General features: G+C 42.6%; 1 protein-coding gene across 5 annotated transcripts in view; it reads right to left on the reverse strand.

Moving 5' to 3' along the window:
• vps13a (vacuolar protein sorting 13 homolog A) overlaps positions 1–21115 on the reverse strand; it is a 422990-nt gene that overhangs the window by 347533 nt on the left and 54342 nt on the right. For all 5 annotated transcript variants that reach the window (XM_043712521.2, XM_043712537.2, XM_043712528.2 and 2 more), the window contains exons 5-6: positions 7447–7548; positions 4563–4672 (exon numbers count right to left, since the gene is read on the reverse strand). In XM_043712521.2, the coding sequence (XP_043568456.2) occupies positions 4563–4672; positions 7447–7548 (212 nt within the window). The remainder of the gene's footprint in view (positions 1–4562; positions 4673–7446; positions 7549–21115) is intronic.

A 21115-nucleotide genomic window follows, 5' to 3' on the forward strand; every position in this document is an offset into this window, starting at 1 on the left:
ACCTATCTAGTTCTGTTAGAATTTTAAGGACCTGAGATGCAACCTCATTCTTCTAAACACCAGTGAAAATATGAATAGGAAGGGAATAAAGGGATACAGATCCTATAAGTGAAGACAGTTTTAGTATGGAAAGGCAATATGCATGGAATCTCAAAGAGCCTGTTCCTGTGCTGTATTGTTCTTTGTTCTAACTAATCCATTCACTCTTCATAAGTCAGCAGTTTGTTGCATTCCCTCCTTAGCCAGAGAATTCTTCCTCAGATAAGGAGACCAGAAGGCCACAATATTCTAGGTGCCGTCTCACCAAGGACACATGTATCTGTAGCAAAACATCTCTGCTCCTGTACTCCAATTCTCTTGCTATGAAAGCCAACACACCATTTGCTTTTTTCGTTGCCTGCTGTATTTGCATGCCGACTTTCATCAATGTGTACAGGAAGGACACCAAAGTCTCTTGCACGTTTCCTGTCCCAATCTCCATTCAGATAACATAACAACTTTATGAGGTGGTTGGTGGGGGTTTGGACTCATGTCAAAAGCTCATAGTTGATCACTTGTGGTTAGAATCTATTTATTTAGAAGAAATAGTGTTTCTTGTTAAGTTCAAAAAGCTGGTCTGTTGTCTGTGTTATTACGCATCTATCAGACAAGTTTGAATACTACAAGGACTTTGAATATTTTGATAATTTTTCTCCAACTTTTTGACAACTCTAGGAATAAATAGCAGGGCTTGATTTCCAGCACACTATCACAATGAGGTGTCATGCAAGTCTGCTGATACAGATGTATTTAAGTCACCATTGGAGCCAAAAGGATGATAGCACCTTCAACAGATGCACCATAGAAAGCATTCTACACAGGTGCATAATGGTACAGCAACTGCTCTGCCCGGGACGGTTAAGAAACTACAGAAAGTTATGTGCACAACCTAGACCATTGTGAAAGCCAACCATCTCCCCCCCAACCTCCCCACACCATGGGCTTCATTTACACTTCTTGTTGCCACAGAAACGCCACCAACACTAAAGACCACGCCCACCCAGGTAATGCTCTGCTACAACCTCTTCTGTCAGGCAAAAGATACAGAAACTTGATCACATGCACCAATTGGTTCAAGAAGAGCTTCTTCCCTGCCATTTTTAAATTGGTGAATGGACTTTCTAACTTCAAATAATATTGATCTTGCTTCACGCATCTCCTGTGCAGTGTAACCTGTATGCCTCACTCGAAGCACCCTATGATCCATATGTCCTCGCTTACTATGACCAGTCTGTACTGTTTGTAAACTGAACTTAGTACAAATGATTACAAAAAATCAACTACTGTAAAAGAGAGGCTGTTGGCCAAATATCTAGTGACTCCAGTCTGCAGCCCATTCATGTGATCTGCCTGAATACAATTAAGCATACTGCTACGCAAAACTTAACATAGTAGATTAGTGGTGTGTTAAGTCATCACTTCATCTGGAACACCCATTTCAATGGAACACAATGCTCGACTGAGCAGACATTGAGGTCTGCGGTGATCTGCTGCGGTGCACCGCAGCCTCACAGCGCCTCAGACTGTGTGGAATTTGCACATTCTCCCCATGTCTGCGTGGGTTCCTCCGGGTGCTCCGGTTTCCTCCCACATTCCAAAGATGTGCAGGTCAGGTGAATTGGCCATGCTAAATTGTCCGTAGTGTTAGGTAAGGGGAAAATGTAGGGGTATGGGTGGTTTGCGCTTCGGCAGGTCGGTGTGGACTTGTTGGGCTGAAGGGCCTGTTTCCACACTGTAAAGTAATCTAATCTAATCTAATCTAATCTAATCTAATCTAATAATTAAAAAAGCCTTGCACCAGTGACCAGCTAAGAGGCAGAAATAGGAACAGATAGGAGGAGAAATCTCAAGGCAGCCCCTTCCTGCCAAGACTGTTCACACAGAAAGGAGTGTTGCCACTAACTGAAATCTCAATTTCTCATTCACCATCAGTTAGGGAACCTATGATCTTGCCTTTAATTTTGAGTGGGAAAATTCAGCCCATGGTGAAAAACTAAAACTGAGTAACTATAACAACAGATTTAAATCACACATCAAGACTCAGACCTATAAAAATTATAGCCCATGAGTAATTCCTGGCCTGGAAATTGCAATAAAGAAGCTCAAGTAATTTGGAGAGCAATCTACACCATATGCGAGTGAAATTAAACAAAGCTGGTTGTTGAGCTCTTGAGATATCCCCTTCCACTAGACTTGATATCAACACAGTGGTGTGAATTTGGAGTACTTGCCCAAAAGAAAACATGACGACTGATGCAACCAGGAATAGGTGAACATCTATCAGCTCTCTAGCTCTAAAAATTACATTATTTTATGAAGTATGGAATTTCATTCCTCCACAAGTTAACGGTTTTCTTTATAATTTTTAACACTATTCATGTGACTCCTGTTTCTCTCAAACCCATTTCTTTCTCCTTCCAAACTATGCTGTATAGGATTTAAACCAGCTTCACACTTCTTGGCTCAGACTCCAAAGAATTCTCAAACGCCACAATCTGATTGCTTGAATAGCCTCACTGTTGCATACCTTGATCTCAGAATCTCAGATGCACTGCACAAGGAGCCATGCTGAATTAGAGCAAGTATTTGAACAAACATCTGGAAAAATAGTTTTGGGAAGCTGTCAATGAGTTTAACAGCAAGTGTCACTACTTCATTGATGATCACAGATCTGGTAGGATAGGATTCTTCTTTCACATTCAGGACATTAGCGTGATGTGATAAGTTGTGTGCACCTTCCTGAAATGTCATGTTAATGTTACATCCAAATAAAGATATCCAGATAATTTAAGAGTCATAGAGACTTACAGCACGGTCCAGCTCGTCCATGCTGACCAGATATCCCAACCCAATATAGTCCACACCTGCCAGCGCCCGGCCCATATCCCTCCAAACCCGTCCTATTCATATACCCATCCAAATGCCTATTAAATGTTGCATTTGTACTAGCCTCTACCACTTCCTCTGGCAGCTCATTCCATACACATACCACCCTCTGAGTGAAAAAGTTGCCCCTTAGGTCTCTTTTATATCTTTCCCCTCTCACCCTAAACCTTGCCCTCTAGTTCTGGACTCCCCCACCCGAGGGAAAAAGACTTTGTCTATTTACCCTATGCACGCCCCTCATAATTTTATAAACCTCTATAAGATCACCTCTCAGCCTCCGACGGTCCAGGGAAAACAGCCCCAGCCTGTTCAGCCTCTCCCTATAGCTCAAATCCTTCAACCCTGGCAACATCCTGTTAAATCTTTTCTGAACCCTTTCAAGTTTCACAACATCTTTTCGATAGGAAGGAAACCAGAACTGCATGCAATAGTCCAACAGTGGCCTAATCAATGTCCTGTACAGCGCAACATGACCTCCCAACTCCTGTACTCAATACTCTGACCAATAAAGGAAAGCATACCAAACACCTTCCTTACTACCCTAGCTACCTGAGACTCCACATTCAAGGAGCTATGAACCTGCACTCCAAGATGTCTTTGTTCAGCAACACTCCCTAGGACAATAACATTAAGTGTACAAGTCCTGCTAAGGTTTGCTTTCCCAAAATGCAGCACCTCACATTTATCTAAATTAAACTCCATCTGCCACTTCTCAGTCTATTGGCCCATCTGATCAAGATCCCCTTGTAATCTGCGGTAACCTTCTTTGCTATCAACTACACCTCCAATTTTGATGTCACCGGCAAACTTATTGTCCTAAGATTGAGAACTGATGCATAGCTGTGTTCTCATAATAAAAGCAAAATATTGCAGATGCTGGATATCTAAAACAAAAAGTGTTGCAGAGAAAGAAACAGCCAACACTTCAAGCCCAATATTACTCCACTTTAGAACTCTGATTCAAGGTGTTGTCCCGATTTTTCCCTCCCCTGTGCTCATAACCCTCTGAGATAGCAATATGTGCACATGAAGATGTAGCTTCCTAATATGGCATTTCTTCAGAAGTTTTGAAAATCTCATTCAAGAATAACAAATTTAGACTGTTAAAAGCTTGATAAGGAAACTTTACATTACTTTTGTGTCAGCTTTCGTTTTAACACATATTCACCCATTTAGGGACTTCCATGCTTCCTCCACAATATTTTATCAACAGAAATATCTAGTTATTATAATAGCACAAAGATAAACACCTTTCATCAAAAAAAAACACAATTCATTTCAGGTTCAGAACTGAGACTACTCAGTCACCGAAACTTTTGCCCATCAGAAAACAGTCAGTGAGCTCAGTTGCACAGGTCCTGCAGTGCAATACATGCAGGTTTAAGTCTGCTCTAGAGGTTTTGATCTCAGTAAAATTTACGTCTTGAAGAAAGAGAAGACAAGGAAAATTGGAGGACTCTGCTGGTTGTCCACGACTGTAACTAAATTAATTCACAACGTTTGTATTACTGAAAAGACATTGTGATCTTCACGAGATAAAAGTTCTTTTGTGCAAGTATCTCAAATACACAGATTTTTAACAGTATAAAAAAAGTCATAAAAGCATAGTATTTAAATAAAACAAGCTAAATACTCACATCATCTTCATAGCGGATATGGACATTGGTAATTTTAACCTGTAAATTCTTAATAACTTGCGTAATTAACTTTTCAATGAAGGTATCTTGCTTCCCTTCTTTGGGATTTTCTGTAAAAGGTAACAATTTTAATAATAGTTACCACATGATCACATTTCATATTTTTCCTCTCAGCATAATTTTTTTTAAAATTTGAATTTTCTGTGTACATGCTGGCACAAAGGAAATCCATCAATCACCATCAGAAAGCTACTAAAACATTTACTAAGTTCTAATGTGCGGCAAGCAATGTTTTATGCAATAATGCATACATGCACATTGGATTTCATTTTTGTCAAAAATTACCTAAGTTAACATAGTTCCAGTCAATGGTTATCACAGCTTGCAACTAAAATACCTTGAGATTTACAAATTTGTTAGAATACACTACAAAATTTAAGTATAACTTAAAAAGATAATCCAGCACTTAATACATTCCATACATAACTGGTCAATATTTTCCTCTCAACATTAAGCTTCCCTTCAGATGGCTCATGTTCCAGAGCTAGATATCAAAATATACACTCGTTTATGAGACTGCTTTCCTATTACAATGAGATTTGGTTCATAAACTACCAAGGCATTGCAGCAGAGAAGCACAAAACCTTTTACGCTTTCACAAGCATACTTAGAAATTTTCCAATTTCCCAACAACTAAATGATACACGTAGGTTGTGGTAATGATCCACACAAACCAGAAATGACAGCAGACTGAATCCTTTGCACAACAAGTCCCCATTTAACATTTTGTTTAAACATTAACTTACCAATGAGGCTTACATTTTGGTTTAGCGACATGAGATTGGTTTTAAAACCAATGCCCCAGTCACATTTAGGGTCACATGGCCCGATCAGCATTATTTTAAAGTGGCCTTGCCCACTCCCTAGCCTCAAATTGCTATATTGACCATTCACTAACCAAAATTCTTAAATGATTCTTCTACTCTTCAATTCTCCAATTCACACTTTTCTATATCAGCAATAAAACCGCTATCCTGAGCTGGGTCGTGGCTATTAAGTAATTTTGTTTTTTTAACATGCTTCTGCACACTTCTTCCATTTCCTGAATTTTTACAGCAAGTGACAAGATGCAAGAAAAGCAGCTTCAGTAGTTGAGGCCCATGGTAAAGAGATCAAAAGATTATTTTCCTAAAGGCTCGTGAGATTTGAGGACTATATTTTTACTTTTGGGTGTAACATTGTTTTAAAGGACTTTTTCCATTCTCATTTACTCTTTTTAGATAACAGTAACAGCAATATCATCACCTGTTTCATGAATTTTTAGGGTTTTCTTCAGAGGTTTCACAAGTATAAACACGATTGTATGCACAAATGTATTATATATTTTAATTTGGAATCTAGATGTTTTTCTGTTTATTTATTGCAAATCAATCTCCCACATGACAGTGTGCAAAATAGACAGGGCAGCAGGTGATGTCATCCGCAAAGTACCTGTGAAAATTCAATCGTGGTCATGACCAACTACAGAAAGTTGCCCAAATATGTGTTCCTGCAGCATGTTGAACATTACGAGTGATTATAAAATCAAACAAACAGTCAGGGATGGATAAAGTTACAAAGTATATACAAGGTTTGGCATCCACCCAATTAATGAATTGGTTATCAATGAGCGGGGCATTCTGCAGCACCATCAACTGTCCCCTGCCTGTCCTACACTAGAGTTCAGCTCCACCTGCTCCAGGCCAGGCCAAGCCACTACTCCAACCTCCTGTAACTCTGCTGCCTGGTGGCCCTGACATCAGCCAGATTAACTCCACCATTCTCATCCAAACACACATTTCCTCCCTTCACCATAGGTGGCAGAGAAGGTATTTGTCTTTGGTAGAATTCGAGGAGCAACATTAAAAAGCAGAATATTTGACTGAAGAACAGCTCCTCACAAATTATATGTCTCTCCCACTTCTACACAAGCAGGATGTTACCTTTTTTTATAATTGTGATTTTAAAATTTATTTCATTTATCATAATTGCTGAATTCCAATGTAAAATATTTCAACTGGCAGGGTATTTTTTTTAACTCTCTGATGAGGAAGACACTAGAAATCTAACTATAGCTTTTAAGTTGGTTTTAAGGGCAAGTGTAATTCGTTTAAATACAATCCATGCAAAATGATGACTTTTAAGAATACAACCTCAAGTAAAGACTTACTTTGCATGACAGTGAACTGATCTCAGTCAGGTCAATATCAGGAAATGAAGATCACAAAAAAAATAAGATGCTATAGGCAAAAATAAGGGAGAATTTTTGAAAGAGTGTTTGTTGATTGATATTCACTTAGTGAGGAAAAGTCAAAAGATTGAGTGATATTTTATGCACCCCTCTGGCAGGTTGAAGGCAGATAAGATTTTTAGGTCAGTACTCTGATGGCTGGTTAATTGTCAGATAGACATGTAGTTAGTGGATCTTCCTGAAGAGAGGTAACAACGCTGTCTTGTCAAGTCTCCAGCCTGTGGCCAAGATGCAAGTCACCTCCATAAAATTGCTCCTGCTACTTTAGATTATTCAGTGCAGTGGAAAAGAAAATTCACTGTTAATCAGAAGTGCACAATATTTAAATTTGCTCATTAAAAACTGCTCATTTAACAATTTTTTAAAGTGACAATATACATGCCAGAATTCTTAAAACAAGAAAATACAAAAATTAATCAAAAATCGATGGAGTGAACAGTATGGATGTTATGATTTCAAACATTTCAGAACTTCTACAAACATAACTCAATGATTCAGGCAATACAGAGGAAAAGACAATTAAAACAAGACTTGATTAGGAATTAAATTTAATGCACTGATGAAAGAAATCTGCATTACATCTGTTCATAGTACCTTTGTCAGCAACCTTTTGCTTAGCTTCTTCAATTCTTTGTAATTCTCTCTGTTTTATTTCTTGAAGCTGCAATTCCTCTTTTTCAGCATCATATTGGATACCTAAAACACAAATTGAAAACACAAATTATATGTAAATGATGGGATGTGGGTGGAGTGTGGGCAAGACATGTTGAGATGGAGACAAAAAGTGCACTTCCATAGACTTCAGAGAACGGTCTCGTTGATGTACGGCAATCTTGCTATTAACGTGGAAGCATCTTGCTATGAATCATGCCCAATGGCAACAACTTGTCCATCGAACTACATCACACTGGGCTGGAGTTTCCTAGGAATGGCAATGTGATGCAGATTAACACTCTGCCCTTTTTCTTTGAACTAAAGAAGAGAACTCAGTAATTCTCAGAGGAGATTACCACAGCAGTACTTGCATTCTGAGATACTTTCCTGGAATTCCTAAGTGATGATTCTGAAATTAAAATGGGTCCAAACAGGACCTTTTGACAGTTGCAGTCAAAGCAAGGTTCATAGGTTGTTTGATGTTAGGGTACCAGATGGGTAGGGTGAAAGTTATGGGATAGGGTGAAAGGAAAGACAGAATAAGAGAAAGAGAAGAGAATGAGGAGTTAGAATGCCAGTCGTATAAAACCATCTGGGCCAAATGTCTAGTGGGAAGAGAATATGATTTCAAGGATAGGGGCGGGCGGAATGATGTCAGATGGATAAGGGTCAGATGACAGGCCAGTAGGATGTGAATTTATCAACTGAGGGAGTAGGTTACCAGGAGGAAAAGCTGGCAAGTGGGGAGTAAAACCAGGAGGGTAGCTGTCAGATCAGACGATGCAGTGGGGTAGAGGCTAATGAGTCCCCATGACCAGAAACATCAACTCTATTTCTTGTCATACCTGCCAAGTATATTCAGCATCTGCAGCACATTGTTATTGCTAAAAAGCAACTGGTTGATATATTTGCTTGTCATTACAACAAAGGCAAGGATACCAAATTTCTCTCATATGCATGCACTGTGCACACACAATTATACAACACAAGTTAAGAATGTTGACTGTTTGGCAAATCAACTGATTTATCAATAAACAGTGCCTTGGACAAGATTAAGGAGTTATGGGACCCCCAAGCTCACTGGTAATTCATAAAGTGCAAAAGTTCAACAAAATCTTTGTCTTGAGAGAAGGGTCCTAAACATAAATGGAAGGCACTTCCAGAAAGCATAAACTAGTTTCATTATAGAACTGAAAATTAGTTGAGCTCTACACTATAAAGAAGCAATCTCAACTGGGGTGGCACAGTGGCTAAGTGGTTAGCACTGTTGCCTCCCAGCACCAGGGTCTCAGGTTCGATTCCAGCCTCGGGGAGACTGTCTGCGTGGAGTTTGCACATTTTCCCTGTATCTACGTGGGTTTCCTCTGGATGCTCCAGTTTCCTCCCATAGTCTAAAGATGTGCAGGTCAGGTGAATTGGCCATGCTAAATTGCCCATAGTGTTAGGTGCATTAGTCAGAAGGAAATAGGTCTGGGTGGGTTACTCTTTGGAGTGTCAGTATGGACTGGTTGGGCCGAAGGGCCTGTTTCCACACTGTAGGGAATCTAATCTAAAAAAAGTGTTACGACATGGTGGTAAACCAAACACAAAGCAAAGTTCACCTCGCCTCATAATCTGTTCAAGTATGAGTGACAAAGAACTACCTAATTTCTGCTATTTAGAAGAAAAAAATAACAATTTTATTCTTTAACTCTAAAATGAACATTAAACAATAACTGTTTACAACTCTAAGCCTCCTTTCACTTAAAGGTTGGTTATCTACCTCCCACTCTAAAACAATATACTGATCCAATAAGGCCCCTATTAAATTTACAGCAACTCAATTTTCAAAAGCAGGCAGCAGTTTTCATCTCCGGTGTTGATCTTCCTCTGTTTGTAGATCTTGGCCACCTTTGGTCTTCTGCTGCAAAGAGGTTTCATATGCAAAAGGTACCTTTTACAGAGAGTGTGACGAATAACAGTCATTCAATGGCAGTTGGTGCTCTTTCTGGCTAACTGTCCAAAATACCTGCTTTTTTCATACCCGAAACATCAGATTGTCTCATTGGTTCAATGTTGTCAAAACAGTAAAATTCAAATTCAATTGGGTTTTAGTATCTTGGGATATAATTTAGACTGATTGGTTAAATTCAAACTGCTGTGAAAACAACTCAGGTATCTAGGTTACAGCCAAATATTGCATCTTTCAATTTTCCAGCACAGTCTAACTACCAGTTAGTCACATGACAGGTGCTTGCCAGTTTTCACTCTTTCAAAGGTACAGTACATGCCTTCAACTTCGTAACACAGGGGAAAGGAAACATTACACATTTACAAAGATTTTGCCTGGTATAAATAAATACAATAATAAAGAACTGAAAAAAATTAGGATTGTTCAGTTTGACCTAGAAATTAAGGGTTGATTTGATTGAGGTATTTAAGATTATTGTGACTGGAAGTTGGGATAGAAATGATTTCTAGTCAATGAGAAATCTATTTGAAGGAAGGATAATCTAATATTAAATATTAGAGATTTGGGAGCAAGATCAGATGAACTTTAAAGATTACAAAAGATTTTGATGAAGGGTCATTGAACTTGATTCTATTAACTCTATTACTCTCCCTACAGATGCTGCCAGACCTGCCCAGATTCTCCAGCTGTTTTTATTTCAGATTTCCAGCAGCTGCAGTTGTGTGCGCTCTTTACAGAAGATTTGGGATGGGAAATGCGCAGCCAGAACTTGTACTTGAGGCAGTGACGTCAATTTGTAAGTCCTCACTTTCTTCCAATATGTAAGAATATTACAGATTGGTGAAAGAGAAATATAGAATAATGAAGAGAGATTGACAGACAGGTACAAATAGGAACAAACTCTTAGGCCAAATGCTCGACTGTTTCATAACATTCGGTAAGTAATAAAAGCAATTCTATAGCAAGACTAAAAGCAAGTGTAAAAGCAAAATACTGATGCAGGAAATCAGAATTTTTTTACAAATGCAGCATATCTGGAAGCACCTGTGGAGAAAGGAAAACAAGCAGCTTTGAACTGAAAAGAGCTGGAAAATGGTGGTTTTCACACTGCTGTCAGAAGACAAGGAGCAGCAAGTGGAACAGATTGTGAGGGCACCCAAAGCAAAAGAAAAAAGGCAGTGATAATGGCAAAGAAAGCTATGTAAATTAGGTTTAAATGTTAGGTATGAAAAAGGAGAAAAATGGCTCCACTCTGAACAGAGTAAACCCAACAAGACACTTACAGCCAAGGAGGCTGGGGAATGTAGCAAAATGGAGTACAATGCTCATTACCTTATGTAATGGAACTCAAGGTAGAGTTCCATTACATCAAGTCCCAAGACAGGAATCAAGGTGCTGTTCCAAAAGTTGTAGAAACACTGAGCAGGCCCCTCTATCATCACAAACTCAAATCCCAAAGTCCCCCTACCCCACCTTCAATCACCTACCTTACAAACTAACTCCCAAGAACAAAGCAAGGACTGAAGATCCTGGAGATCAGAATCAAATGGTGTGGCACTGGAAAAATCACAGGTCAGGCGGCATCCGAGGAGCAGGAGAATCAATGTTTTGGGCACAAGCCCTTTAACACGAATGTTGAGGGGGGAGGTATGGAGCTGAGAGATAAGTAGGAGGGTGGGATAGCTGGGAAGGCGATAGATCCAGGTGGGGTTGGAGTGGATCAATGGGAAGCAAGATTAACAGCTCAAGAGGGCAGTGCAGAGTTGGAGGGTTGGATCTGCGATGAGGGTGGGGTGGGGGTTGGAGACAAGGAAACTGGTGAAAAACTGACATTGATGCCATGTGGTTGGAGGTTCCCAAGACAAAAGATGGGGCGTTCTTCCATCAGACATTGGGTGGTTTGGATTTGGCGGTGGAGGCAGCCCAGGACTTGCATGTCCTCGAGGGAGTGGGAAGGGGACTTGAAGTGGTCAACCACAGGGCGGTGGGGTTATTTGGTTTTTGTGTCCCAGAGATGTTCAACCACTGACCCTCCAAGGACCCTTTCTCCTACCTCGAACATACTCCATTCACTTTAGTGGGCAACAGACCAGCCACAGGATGTCCAAGTGAATGAAGTATTTTGGCGGCAGAAGAAAGGGTCCTCGGAGGGTGAGCAGGCATCCCAAAGGAACATCCCTGGGACATAGGCACCAAACAACCCCATCGCCTTGTGGCCGGCCACTTCAGCTCCCCCAAGAACGAGTCCTCCTCCACTGCCAAATCCAAGCCACCCAACATTTGGAGGAAGAAAGCCTCATTTTCGGCTTTTGGCCCCTTCAACCAAGCATTAACATTGATTTCATTAGTTTTCACATCTCCCCTCCTCCCACTTCATCTCAGATCCAACCCTCCAACTCAACACTGCCCTCTTGAACTGCCCATCTTCTTTCCCATCATTCCACTCCACCCTCCCCTCTGATCTATTACCGTCAACCCCCACCTGCATCTACCTACAGCTTTCCCAGCTACCTCATCCCCACTCTCCTATTTATCTCTTCGAATAACCTTCAAAAGAGTGTACAACTTCGATAAGATGAAGCAGTGAAACACAACCTTTTACTTGAACATCAACTACAAATGAGTGAAGAAAGCAAAAAGAAATAAAATATTTTCCGGGCAGATTCAACCTACTGAAAAATAAAGACTATCAACTGCCCTCAATTAGAAGAAAGGTATCTTCTCAGTGTTATAACTTTCTGCAGCAATTCTGTGACTAAGTAGATCAATTCTTTACCTCGTGGTGTATCCTCCATGTGCATTGTGGCATCCAAAGTGCATGATTTGCTTCCTTTTATTTCCTTTTCTGCCAGGACTGAACAAAGGGAGAGTCTGGACACAAAAGCACGATATGGCTTGACAGAAAAGTTGTCGCCATTTCACTCGAATGGTAGTAAGCTCCTCCCAGTCATTAATGCCAATGCTACTGCATTTCAAGCAAAGCTTCAGAGCGCTTTTGTCACATTTTCTTTGTCCTCCTATGGAATGTTGGCCATTTACATTTGAAAACACTGAATCTTGCAGGAGATATTTTTCCCAATCCTTTGTACTTGATTTTGCAGGATGTTTTTCCTGAATATTTGTAGAACTGGCTTCCAGAAAAATACCCACATTTTTTTCAATGGGCCTCCCAGTGAATCCAGAGAAAACTCTGGAGGCAACTTTTCTTCTCATTCACTTATGGGATGTGGGAGTTACTTGCTGGGTGAACATATATTGCCCAACCCAAGAACCGATGAGAAGCTGATGGTGAGCAGCCGTCTTGATTCACTGCAGTCCTTGGGGTATACATACAGCCACTGCTATTAGGAAGCTTCAGAATTTTAACCCAGCAATTGTCAAGACCAGCGAGTAAACATGGTGTGGCTTGAAGGAGAACTAGCACTTTGTAGTGGCGCTCTTGTATCTGCTGCTCTGCGCCTTCTAAATGATAGAGGTTGCCAGTTTAGAAGGTACTGGTAGATTTCTATTGGGAATTTTTCTAGCGTTCTTGCCCATGATATGCAGTCCAGGTCATACTGTAATAGAGAATTGCTGTGACAACTGATCGGTATATTAGGAACTCTATTGACTTGTTAACGTCTATCTTGTCAAACACTTATTTGATATTGTTTGTAGAAGGCAGAGCACATATAGCTGATTTGGTATTGGATTTCAGTCCAGGCTGGCCCTGTGAGGGGTGAAGAGTGTGGTGCTGGAAAAGCACAGCCGGTCAGGCAGCATCGGAGGAGCAGGAGAATCAACATTTCGGGCATAAGCGCTTCTTTAGGAATATCACACTCTTCAACTGTGATCTCCAGCAACTGCAGTCCTGACTTTCTCCTGGCTTTTTGAGAAATTAAAGTACACAAAGACAGACCATAAAATTATAAGAAATGGTAACGGGTGTAGGCTGTTCAGCCTCTTAAGTCTGCTCCACTATACAGTATGATCACGGCCGAGTAACACTCACATCCACTTTCTCCCTATACCCATAACCCTCTATATGCCTACTGATAAAGAATCTATTTTGTTTCGCCTCAAGTATGCACAACACCTCTTCCCTTACAGACAGTTCCAAAATAACTCAAACCTCAAAAGAAATTCCTCACCTCAGCCTTAAATTGATGCCCCTTTATCCTGAAATTATAACTTCTGGTCCTAGTCTCTCCCATGATAAGTCCCTGAAGAATCATGGGTAAGATTTTAGAATCCATTGTAAAGGAAGAAATCTTTGAACAGTTGGAAATGTATGATAAAATAGGGAAAAATCAGCATGGTTTCATCAAGGGGAGGTTATGCCTGACAAATCTGCTAGACTTCTTTGAGGAAGTAACGAGTAGGTTAGACCAAGGAGAACTAATGGATGGTTTTCACCTGAACTTCCAATAGGCCTTTGACAACATGCTGCACAGGAGGCTGTTGAGTAAGACTAGGGCCCATGCTGTTACAGGCAAGGTTCTAGGGATGTAGGGAAAATCACCAGCCTCGGAGTCAGAGTCGGAGTTCAACGAGATTGTTTATTGTACAAGGAAATTCCAGAGCTCCGGGGAGAAAAAGAAACCAATAACACAGTGGGGTCAGCTGCGAGTCTCCGGAGCAGATGTCAAGATACTTTTATACATTTTGTAATACAATAGGTCAGTGTTGAGGTTATTGTCTTTGCAACATAGTTTGTTTATTGTAAACATTGCAGAATCGTTGATAGTTATGGTGCAGTCCATGTCAGTTCCAGCGCAGCCTTTGTTAATTTCGGTGCAGACATTGTCAGTTTCAATGTCTGCACGGAAGTCCATTGCTCTAGTAATGGGTTCTAATTGCTCTTCCTGAGAAGGATTTTACTGCAGCCCTGGCTATTAGCATTTTGTATTGAGTCCGTATCAAACAGTTAGCATTTCTACCAAAGGTGTTGGCTGGACCCAGTCACTTCAACGGGCAGTATACGCTACTCATGTATTCCCTCTCCCACTTGCATTAAGCTAATCAACTAGATTGTGAGAGCATTGTGCTGGCATCCTGGTAACCCCAGGCAGTATGTGTTTGCTCAGCTGTGTCTTTCCATATTGTGGTCCAGCAACCATCATGCGTGTCAAGTGGCCAACTTATGGCTCAGCGGCCATCTTGTGTGTCCATGTGCCTAGTGCCACTCTGCCCCGCACCATCTCCTACTTCGAATTCGCCTCCTTGACCACAAAGGGGGGGGGGAAAACTGGAGATCTCCCGCAAACCACTCAATTTAAATGTAGAGGTAGGTCATCTCTGGGAGCTCCTCCTTCCAAGGGGTATCATGGAGTGTTAATTTTGTCGGGGGCTCTTACGTGCTGACACTTGCTGCTGGCACAGTTCTCATCAATAGTGCCTTACAGCAGAGCTTTAAACACCTGCGGCTCACAGTTCTCCTTGCACTCATGCTGATATTCTATCTCGTTTGCCAAATTGGGTTCCCAAAATTTACCGACCAACCAATTTAGCCAGCTGTCTATAACTGTGGCTCCCTGTCAAAACTTATCTAGCTGGTCTCGGATATTCTTGATGGCTTCTGTAATGTTATAAAAGAGTCATCAATAACATGTATGATACAATTATGACCAATAATTGTACAAAAGCCACCTTACTGTGCTAATTGATAATCCACCACGAAACATGTCTGCTGTGTGTAGAGTCTGAGTTCAGCCAACTGTGTATTAATTGCTTCCATAACTTTTGTGGTATTATTGCCTAAGATAGTCAGGCCACATATAAGGTAATGTCTGTGCTTAGTGCTGACGATCCCTGTTGCACCGCCCACCTCACCCCCCCCCAAAGATAGACATCCCAAGAATCCACATCCCACTGATAATCCCAAAGTGGTAGGAATCTGCCAGTCAGCACAGAACGCCTGGCTGATGAAGTGGGTCACTATCCTTCTCTGAACATGTCCCCTGCTGGGGCATGGTACAGTAAGGGGTGCAATTGTCACTACCACGAACAGGTTTGGGAGGTCGGGAGTGTCTGTCGCTTAAGTCCCCTTAAATAGGGAAACAAATCCCTTTGCTGCTCTGTAACATACATGGTCCTGTCCTTCCGTCTGTCTGTCCACCCACGTCGCCCCAGATCCCCTGGGTATTCCTCCCAGCTGGTAAATATCAAACGGGTATGTCCATATGGCAGGGCTGACATGGGTGTCATTGCACTGACCACATACGAATTGTCTGCCTGCGGGCACATTCAAGCACGCCTACTTGTCGCAGGTGCAAGTAAACAGTGCTGGTAATTGCACTGTGTCTGGACAGGAGTAATTTTTAGGTAACTAGGGCATAAACGCATCCCTAACCCTGCCCTGTGAAACAGAGTGGGTAGTTATCAGGTTTTAAATGGGTCTTCTCTACCCTAGGCTGGGGGGCCCGGTCCCATGAACCAGTGGTCCTGCCCAGCTGCATGCATCTACCCTGGAGTCCCATTTGTACTTTCCTCTCTGCCTCTTACACGGTGCTCCCGAGGTGTCTACTGTAGACAGGTAGCAAGGGGTCCACACCAAAGTGCCCACAAATAGGGATTCCACTAATCGCGCCAGTGGGTAGCAGACAGTTTGGTTCCCATGCAAACTTAGGAGGGTTTTATAGAAGAGTTTATTTTCAAATCCTGACATGCTCCCAACAGTTGCAACACTTAAACACAGTAAAATACAAACAGGTTTATACATTTTTGCAGTTAAATAAAGTTATCAGTCAAAGTCTTTGTTTTCATCAGGAGGTACAGTCGTGCTTATATGTGGTTTGTTCTTTGTGTTTTTGGTACTCGCCCCGGGATGACCATCTTGCCCTTCGTTTGACTGCACCTGGTGAATGGTCAATGCCATTAGTTTGGTCATAGGAGTCTTTAAACGGTTTTAGTTGGGTCCAGTGCTTCATGTGCCTTTTCCTTTAATATCTATACAGGTACAGGTGTCCCCACTTATTACCACGTCGTATGGCCCATTCCATTTTGGGGCAAAGCCTGGTTTGTCAGGCAATGCTCGCACCAGAACGCAGCCTCCTGCTGCTGGGACATCAGAGAAGATGGAGTTCCCCTACCTTGTCCTTTTTGTCCTGTTTATCAATTACAGATTTCCGTATCCCTTTCAATTGGGCACTTAATTCTACCACATATGGCTGAATTTTGTCTTTTAGTGGACCCACGAGTGCCACCGTGATTATTGTCTCTGGCAATTGTATTGCTCACCCAGCCATTAATTCATATGGTGTTAGCCCAGTCGCCTGATTCATGGTGGCTCTTAATCTCATTTAGTATGGCTGGCAGCACTTCAACCCATGTTCTGCCTGAGGTTTGCATAGCCTTATCTAAAACATTTTTGAGCGTTCTATTCATTCTCTCTCCGTCACCCCCACACCTCAGAGATGGTAATGTGAAATTTTTGTCTCATGCTGAGTAACTGGCAGACAGTCTTCATGACCCTGCCTGTAAAATGGGGCCCTTGGTCGGAGTCTATCTGGAAGGGTACCTCCCATCTCCGCTAATGTTCTGGCTACAGTGGTCGCAGTGCAGCTTTTGGTCAGGAATGCTTCTACCCACCGGGTGAATTGGTCTATGATGGCCAGGCAGTACATTTTCCCACAAGAAGGTGGTAGTGGCCCTGTAAAATCTGAAGGTGTTCCCAGGGTCCCTTTGGTCTGGGCTGGTATCTCATCCTAACTTTTATGGGTCTCCCTGGGTTATGTTGTGCATAAACCATGCATCTGCAGCAGTACTTGGCCATGTGTCTTCCCATTCCCTTCCACCACTACTCTCTCCCTAGGCTTGCTATCATGGCCTCTCTACCTCTATGGGAGAGCCCGTGGAGCAGTTGAAACAATGTGTTCTGTATACACGCTCATGCTACCACCTTGTCTGCTCGCCTCCAGACACCATCCAACCCTTTGAATGCCCCCTGCAGTTCCCATTTCTCTCTCTTTTCCTGCATGGTGTCCTCCTGTAGCTGCTGAATTTGGATAGTGTCTTTTGCTAATTCAATAGTGGCTATTGCAGCCTCGTCAGTGGCGTCTTGTTCTAGGGCTTTCTGAGCCGCCCGGTTTCCTTTGAATTTTAGCCAACCTGGGCTCTCTTTTGATGGGCTTTTATTTTTATTACAGCAGTCTCTTTTGGCGGTTCACTGGCACACAATAGTGCCTGAATTCTTAATTGGTGTCTGATAGGGGTTCCCCTGCGGTGATGAACCCTCTTTTACCCCATGCCACCATGTAATCATGGACTACATCAAAGGCACATTGTCTGTATATATATTCATGACTTTTCCTTTCACTAGCTTAAATACTTTGATAGGTGTTACCAGTTCTGCTACCTGTGCGGACTGACTTCCATCAATCCTCCTAGACATAACTGTTTCTAACTTATCATTTACCACAGCCCATCCTGTTCAGGGCGATGCTGCTATGCATTTTTATGACCATCCACAAAGAGGCTCTCCTTGGCTGAGTCTAGGGGGGGTGTATCCTTTACTCTCCCTCTATCCTCATCCCCATCTATATCCCCACAGCTGTACGGTTGCCCTGTGTCTAGAATTCCCTCAGCTGGGTTTTCTCCCGTATCCCTAACTATTACCACTGACTGACTTGGGGGTAAAAGAACTGCCTCCCACTTTGCCCTTCTCATATTGGAGATGGCACTCAGTTTCCCCGTGTTTAGCATCTCTACTAGGGTGTGCTTCGTGTGGAGGCTGACATTCTCTGTCATTACGAGGGACTCGCTAATCCTACCAGCCCAAGCAGCGCAGTCTAAGGCTGCTATGCACCTGGGCAACCTGGTGACTACTGGCCCTTCTGTAGTACAGTAGAACCCCACAGGCCTTCGCCTACTACCGTGGCCTTGAGTGACCACTGCAGAGTAAAATCCTCCCTCATTGTTACAGTGGATATGAAAATCCTTGGTGGGATCTAGCAGCCCTAGCCCAGGACCGACATGAGTCAAGTTTTAAGCTGACTGTATGCCTCCTCCTGTTCTGACCCCCAGATTGATTACAGGTTCCAAGACAGGCTTGCCTCCTTTAATTAATCTCTGGATTGGTTCAGCCAATTTTGCAAACTCTGTTATAAAGCTCTGACTGTAGTTGAATAGTTCCAGGACCTTCCTGACGCCCCTGACAGTGGCAGGTCGTGGCATTTGTTGGATTGCCTTCTCGCAGTCATTGGTCATTTCTTTGAGTCTCTGGGATATAAGATATCCCAGGTATAAGACTTGTGTTTTGCCAATTTGTAACTTTGTGGGGCTAACTTTTAACCCTGTGGTCGCCAATTCCTGTAATACTCGAAATAAAGCTTCCTGGTGTCCTGACTCAGACTCTGAGGCAATTAGGAGATCATCTACATATTCGAGAGCAGTGCTACCCTCTTCAGAATGGGGCTCATCACCCTGTGAAAAATAGTACGGCTGTTGTGGAACCCTTGTGGCAAGCGAGTCCATGCATACTGCCTGTCCCTTACTGTAAAAGTGAATTTATTCTGGGACTAAGCCAACAGGTTCTGGTCTACACCCTATGTCTAAAACAGTAAATATCTTGTGTTCAGGGGCCAGGCCATATGAAATGGTAGAGGAGTCTGCTACAATGGGGGTGCAATTTGGGAGTGATTTTATTTAACTCTTATAATCAATGGTGTGCCTGTAGCTCCCATCAGGCTTTATTACTGGCCATGTCAGGGAATTAGTTGTACTTGTGGTGGTTTTCAGGATTCCCTGTTTTACTAGTCCTTTCACTATCTCCACAACTGCTTTTTTCAGCTTCAGGTTTTATTGAGCATTGCCGGTGGGGCTTATGTTCTGTTCTAGGAACCCTTATCGGGTCTATATTAACTACACCTGTATCAAACGTGGCTTCTGCCCATGCTCCAGGGACAGAGGTGTAAAGGGCTCCGAATCCCCGCTTTGAGGTTCCATTCCCTACTGGTGACTGTAGCTACTTTAATAGTTTCAAAGTGACTTGTAAGTTTCCCAATCTCGGTCTTTTGACCGTTGTGTCTGGGACAAATCAATTTCCCTTTACCACAATGGATTAGAACATGATATTCTCTCATGAGATCATTGCCCATTATGGTGCCCTCATTATTTTGGCATACATAGAATTTCATGGAAATAAATAATATATATATATATACCTCAAAGAGAGTAGTTTTGCTTAGGCATACTTGTGTTTTATCTCTTCCTACCAGAGTTAAGGGAATAAGTTTATTTGTGTGGGGTAAGAGTAAGTTTGTGATAGATACGGCCGCTCCTGTGTCTACTATCATTTCACATTTCCTCCCTCCTTGTACTGCGGGGATGTAAATTCACCCCTCTCCCTCATCCTCAAGAATGAGGGCAGCTGGTTGTCAGCTCTGCTGACCTCAGGATTGCGGCACTTCCACGGTGTTCCGGATGGTGTTTAGGGGTGCCCTATGCTTTTCCCAGCACCCCACTTCGAAGTGTCCTATTCTCTTGCAATGGCTGCAATATTTTACATTGTTCTCTGCTCGTAGGGCCCTACATTCTCTAGCAAAGTGTCCCTGTCAGTCACAGTTGTGGCAGGGTAGTTGTATTCTACTCTCGCCTCCATTCCAGTAGGCTACTTTGTCAGGTCTTGCCTTTATTGCAGGAGCTTCTGCCTCCTGCACCCCACTAGCCAACTCAACTGACAACCCCGAGACATTATTATTCCCATGTTCAGGATGGCTTGTTGGGCGCCAGAGAGCCCATCTCTAAAAGCATGGATGAATGCCTGGTCCCGCCCATCTGGGTTTGCTTGCTCTGAGCTTTCCTGATAGACCCGAAATAATCATTCCCCATACTCAGAGGTTCCTTCCCCTTTAATTTGCTTAGTGGTTCTTGTCTTCGGGGTCGTGAAGGGAGCGGGTGACCAGCCTCAAATCGTGGTGCACGTAGGTACCAACGACATACGTAGAAAGAGGGATAGGGATGGAAGACAGGATTTCAGGGAGCTAGGGTAGAAGACAAGAGCTAGAACAAACAGAGTTGTTATCTCTGGTTTGTAACCCGTGCCACGTGATAGCGAGGCAAGGAATAGGGAGAGATATCAGTTGAACACATGGCTGCAAGGACAGTGCAGGAGGGACTGTTTCAGGTAAATAGATAATAGGTGCAGGAGTAGGCCATTCTGCCCTTCGAGCCTGCACCACCATTCAATATGATCATGGCTGATCATGCTTAATCAATATCCTGTTCCTGCCTTATCTCCATAACCCTTGACTCCACAATCCTTGAGAGCTCTATCCAACTCTTTCTTAAATGAATCCAGAGACTGGGCCTCCACTGCCCTCTGGGGCAGAGCATTCCACACAGCCACCACTCTCTGGGTGAAGAAGTTTCTCCTCATCTCTGTCCTAAATGGTCTACCCTGAATTTTTAAGCTGTGTACTCTGGTTTGGCACTCACCCATCAGCGGAAACATGTTTCCTGCCTCCAGAGTGTCCAATCCTTTAATAATCTTATACGTCTCAATCAGATCCCCTCTCAGTCTTCGAAACTCAAGGGTATACAAGCGCAGTCGCTCCAGTCTATCAGCGTAAGGTAGTCCAGGAATTGACCTCGTGAACCTACGCTGCACTCCCTCAATAACCAGAATATCTTTCCTCAAATTTGGAGACCAGAACTGCACACAGTACTCCAGGTGTGATC

The sequence above is a fragment of the Chiloscyllium plagiosum genome, unplaced genomic scaffold (genome assembly GCF_037043375.1).
Source record: "Chiloscyllium plagiosum isolate Xiang-an unplaced genomic scaffold, Cpla_swu_hap1 HiC_scaffold_2, whole genome shotgun sequence".
NCBI classification, from domain to species: domain Eukaryota; kingdom Metazoa; phylum Chordata; class Chondrichthyes; order Orectolobiformes; family Hemiscylliidae; genus Chiloscyllium; species Chiloscyllium plagiosum.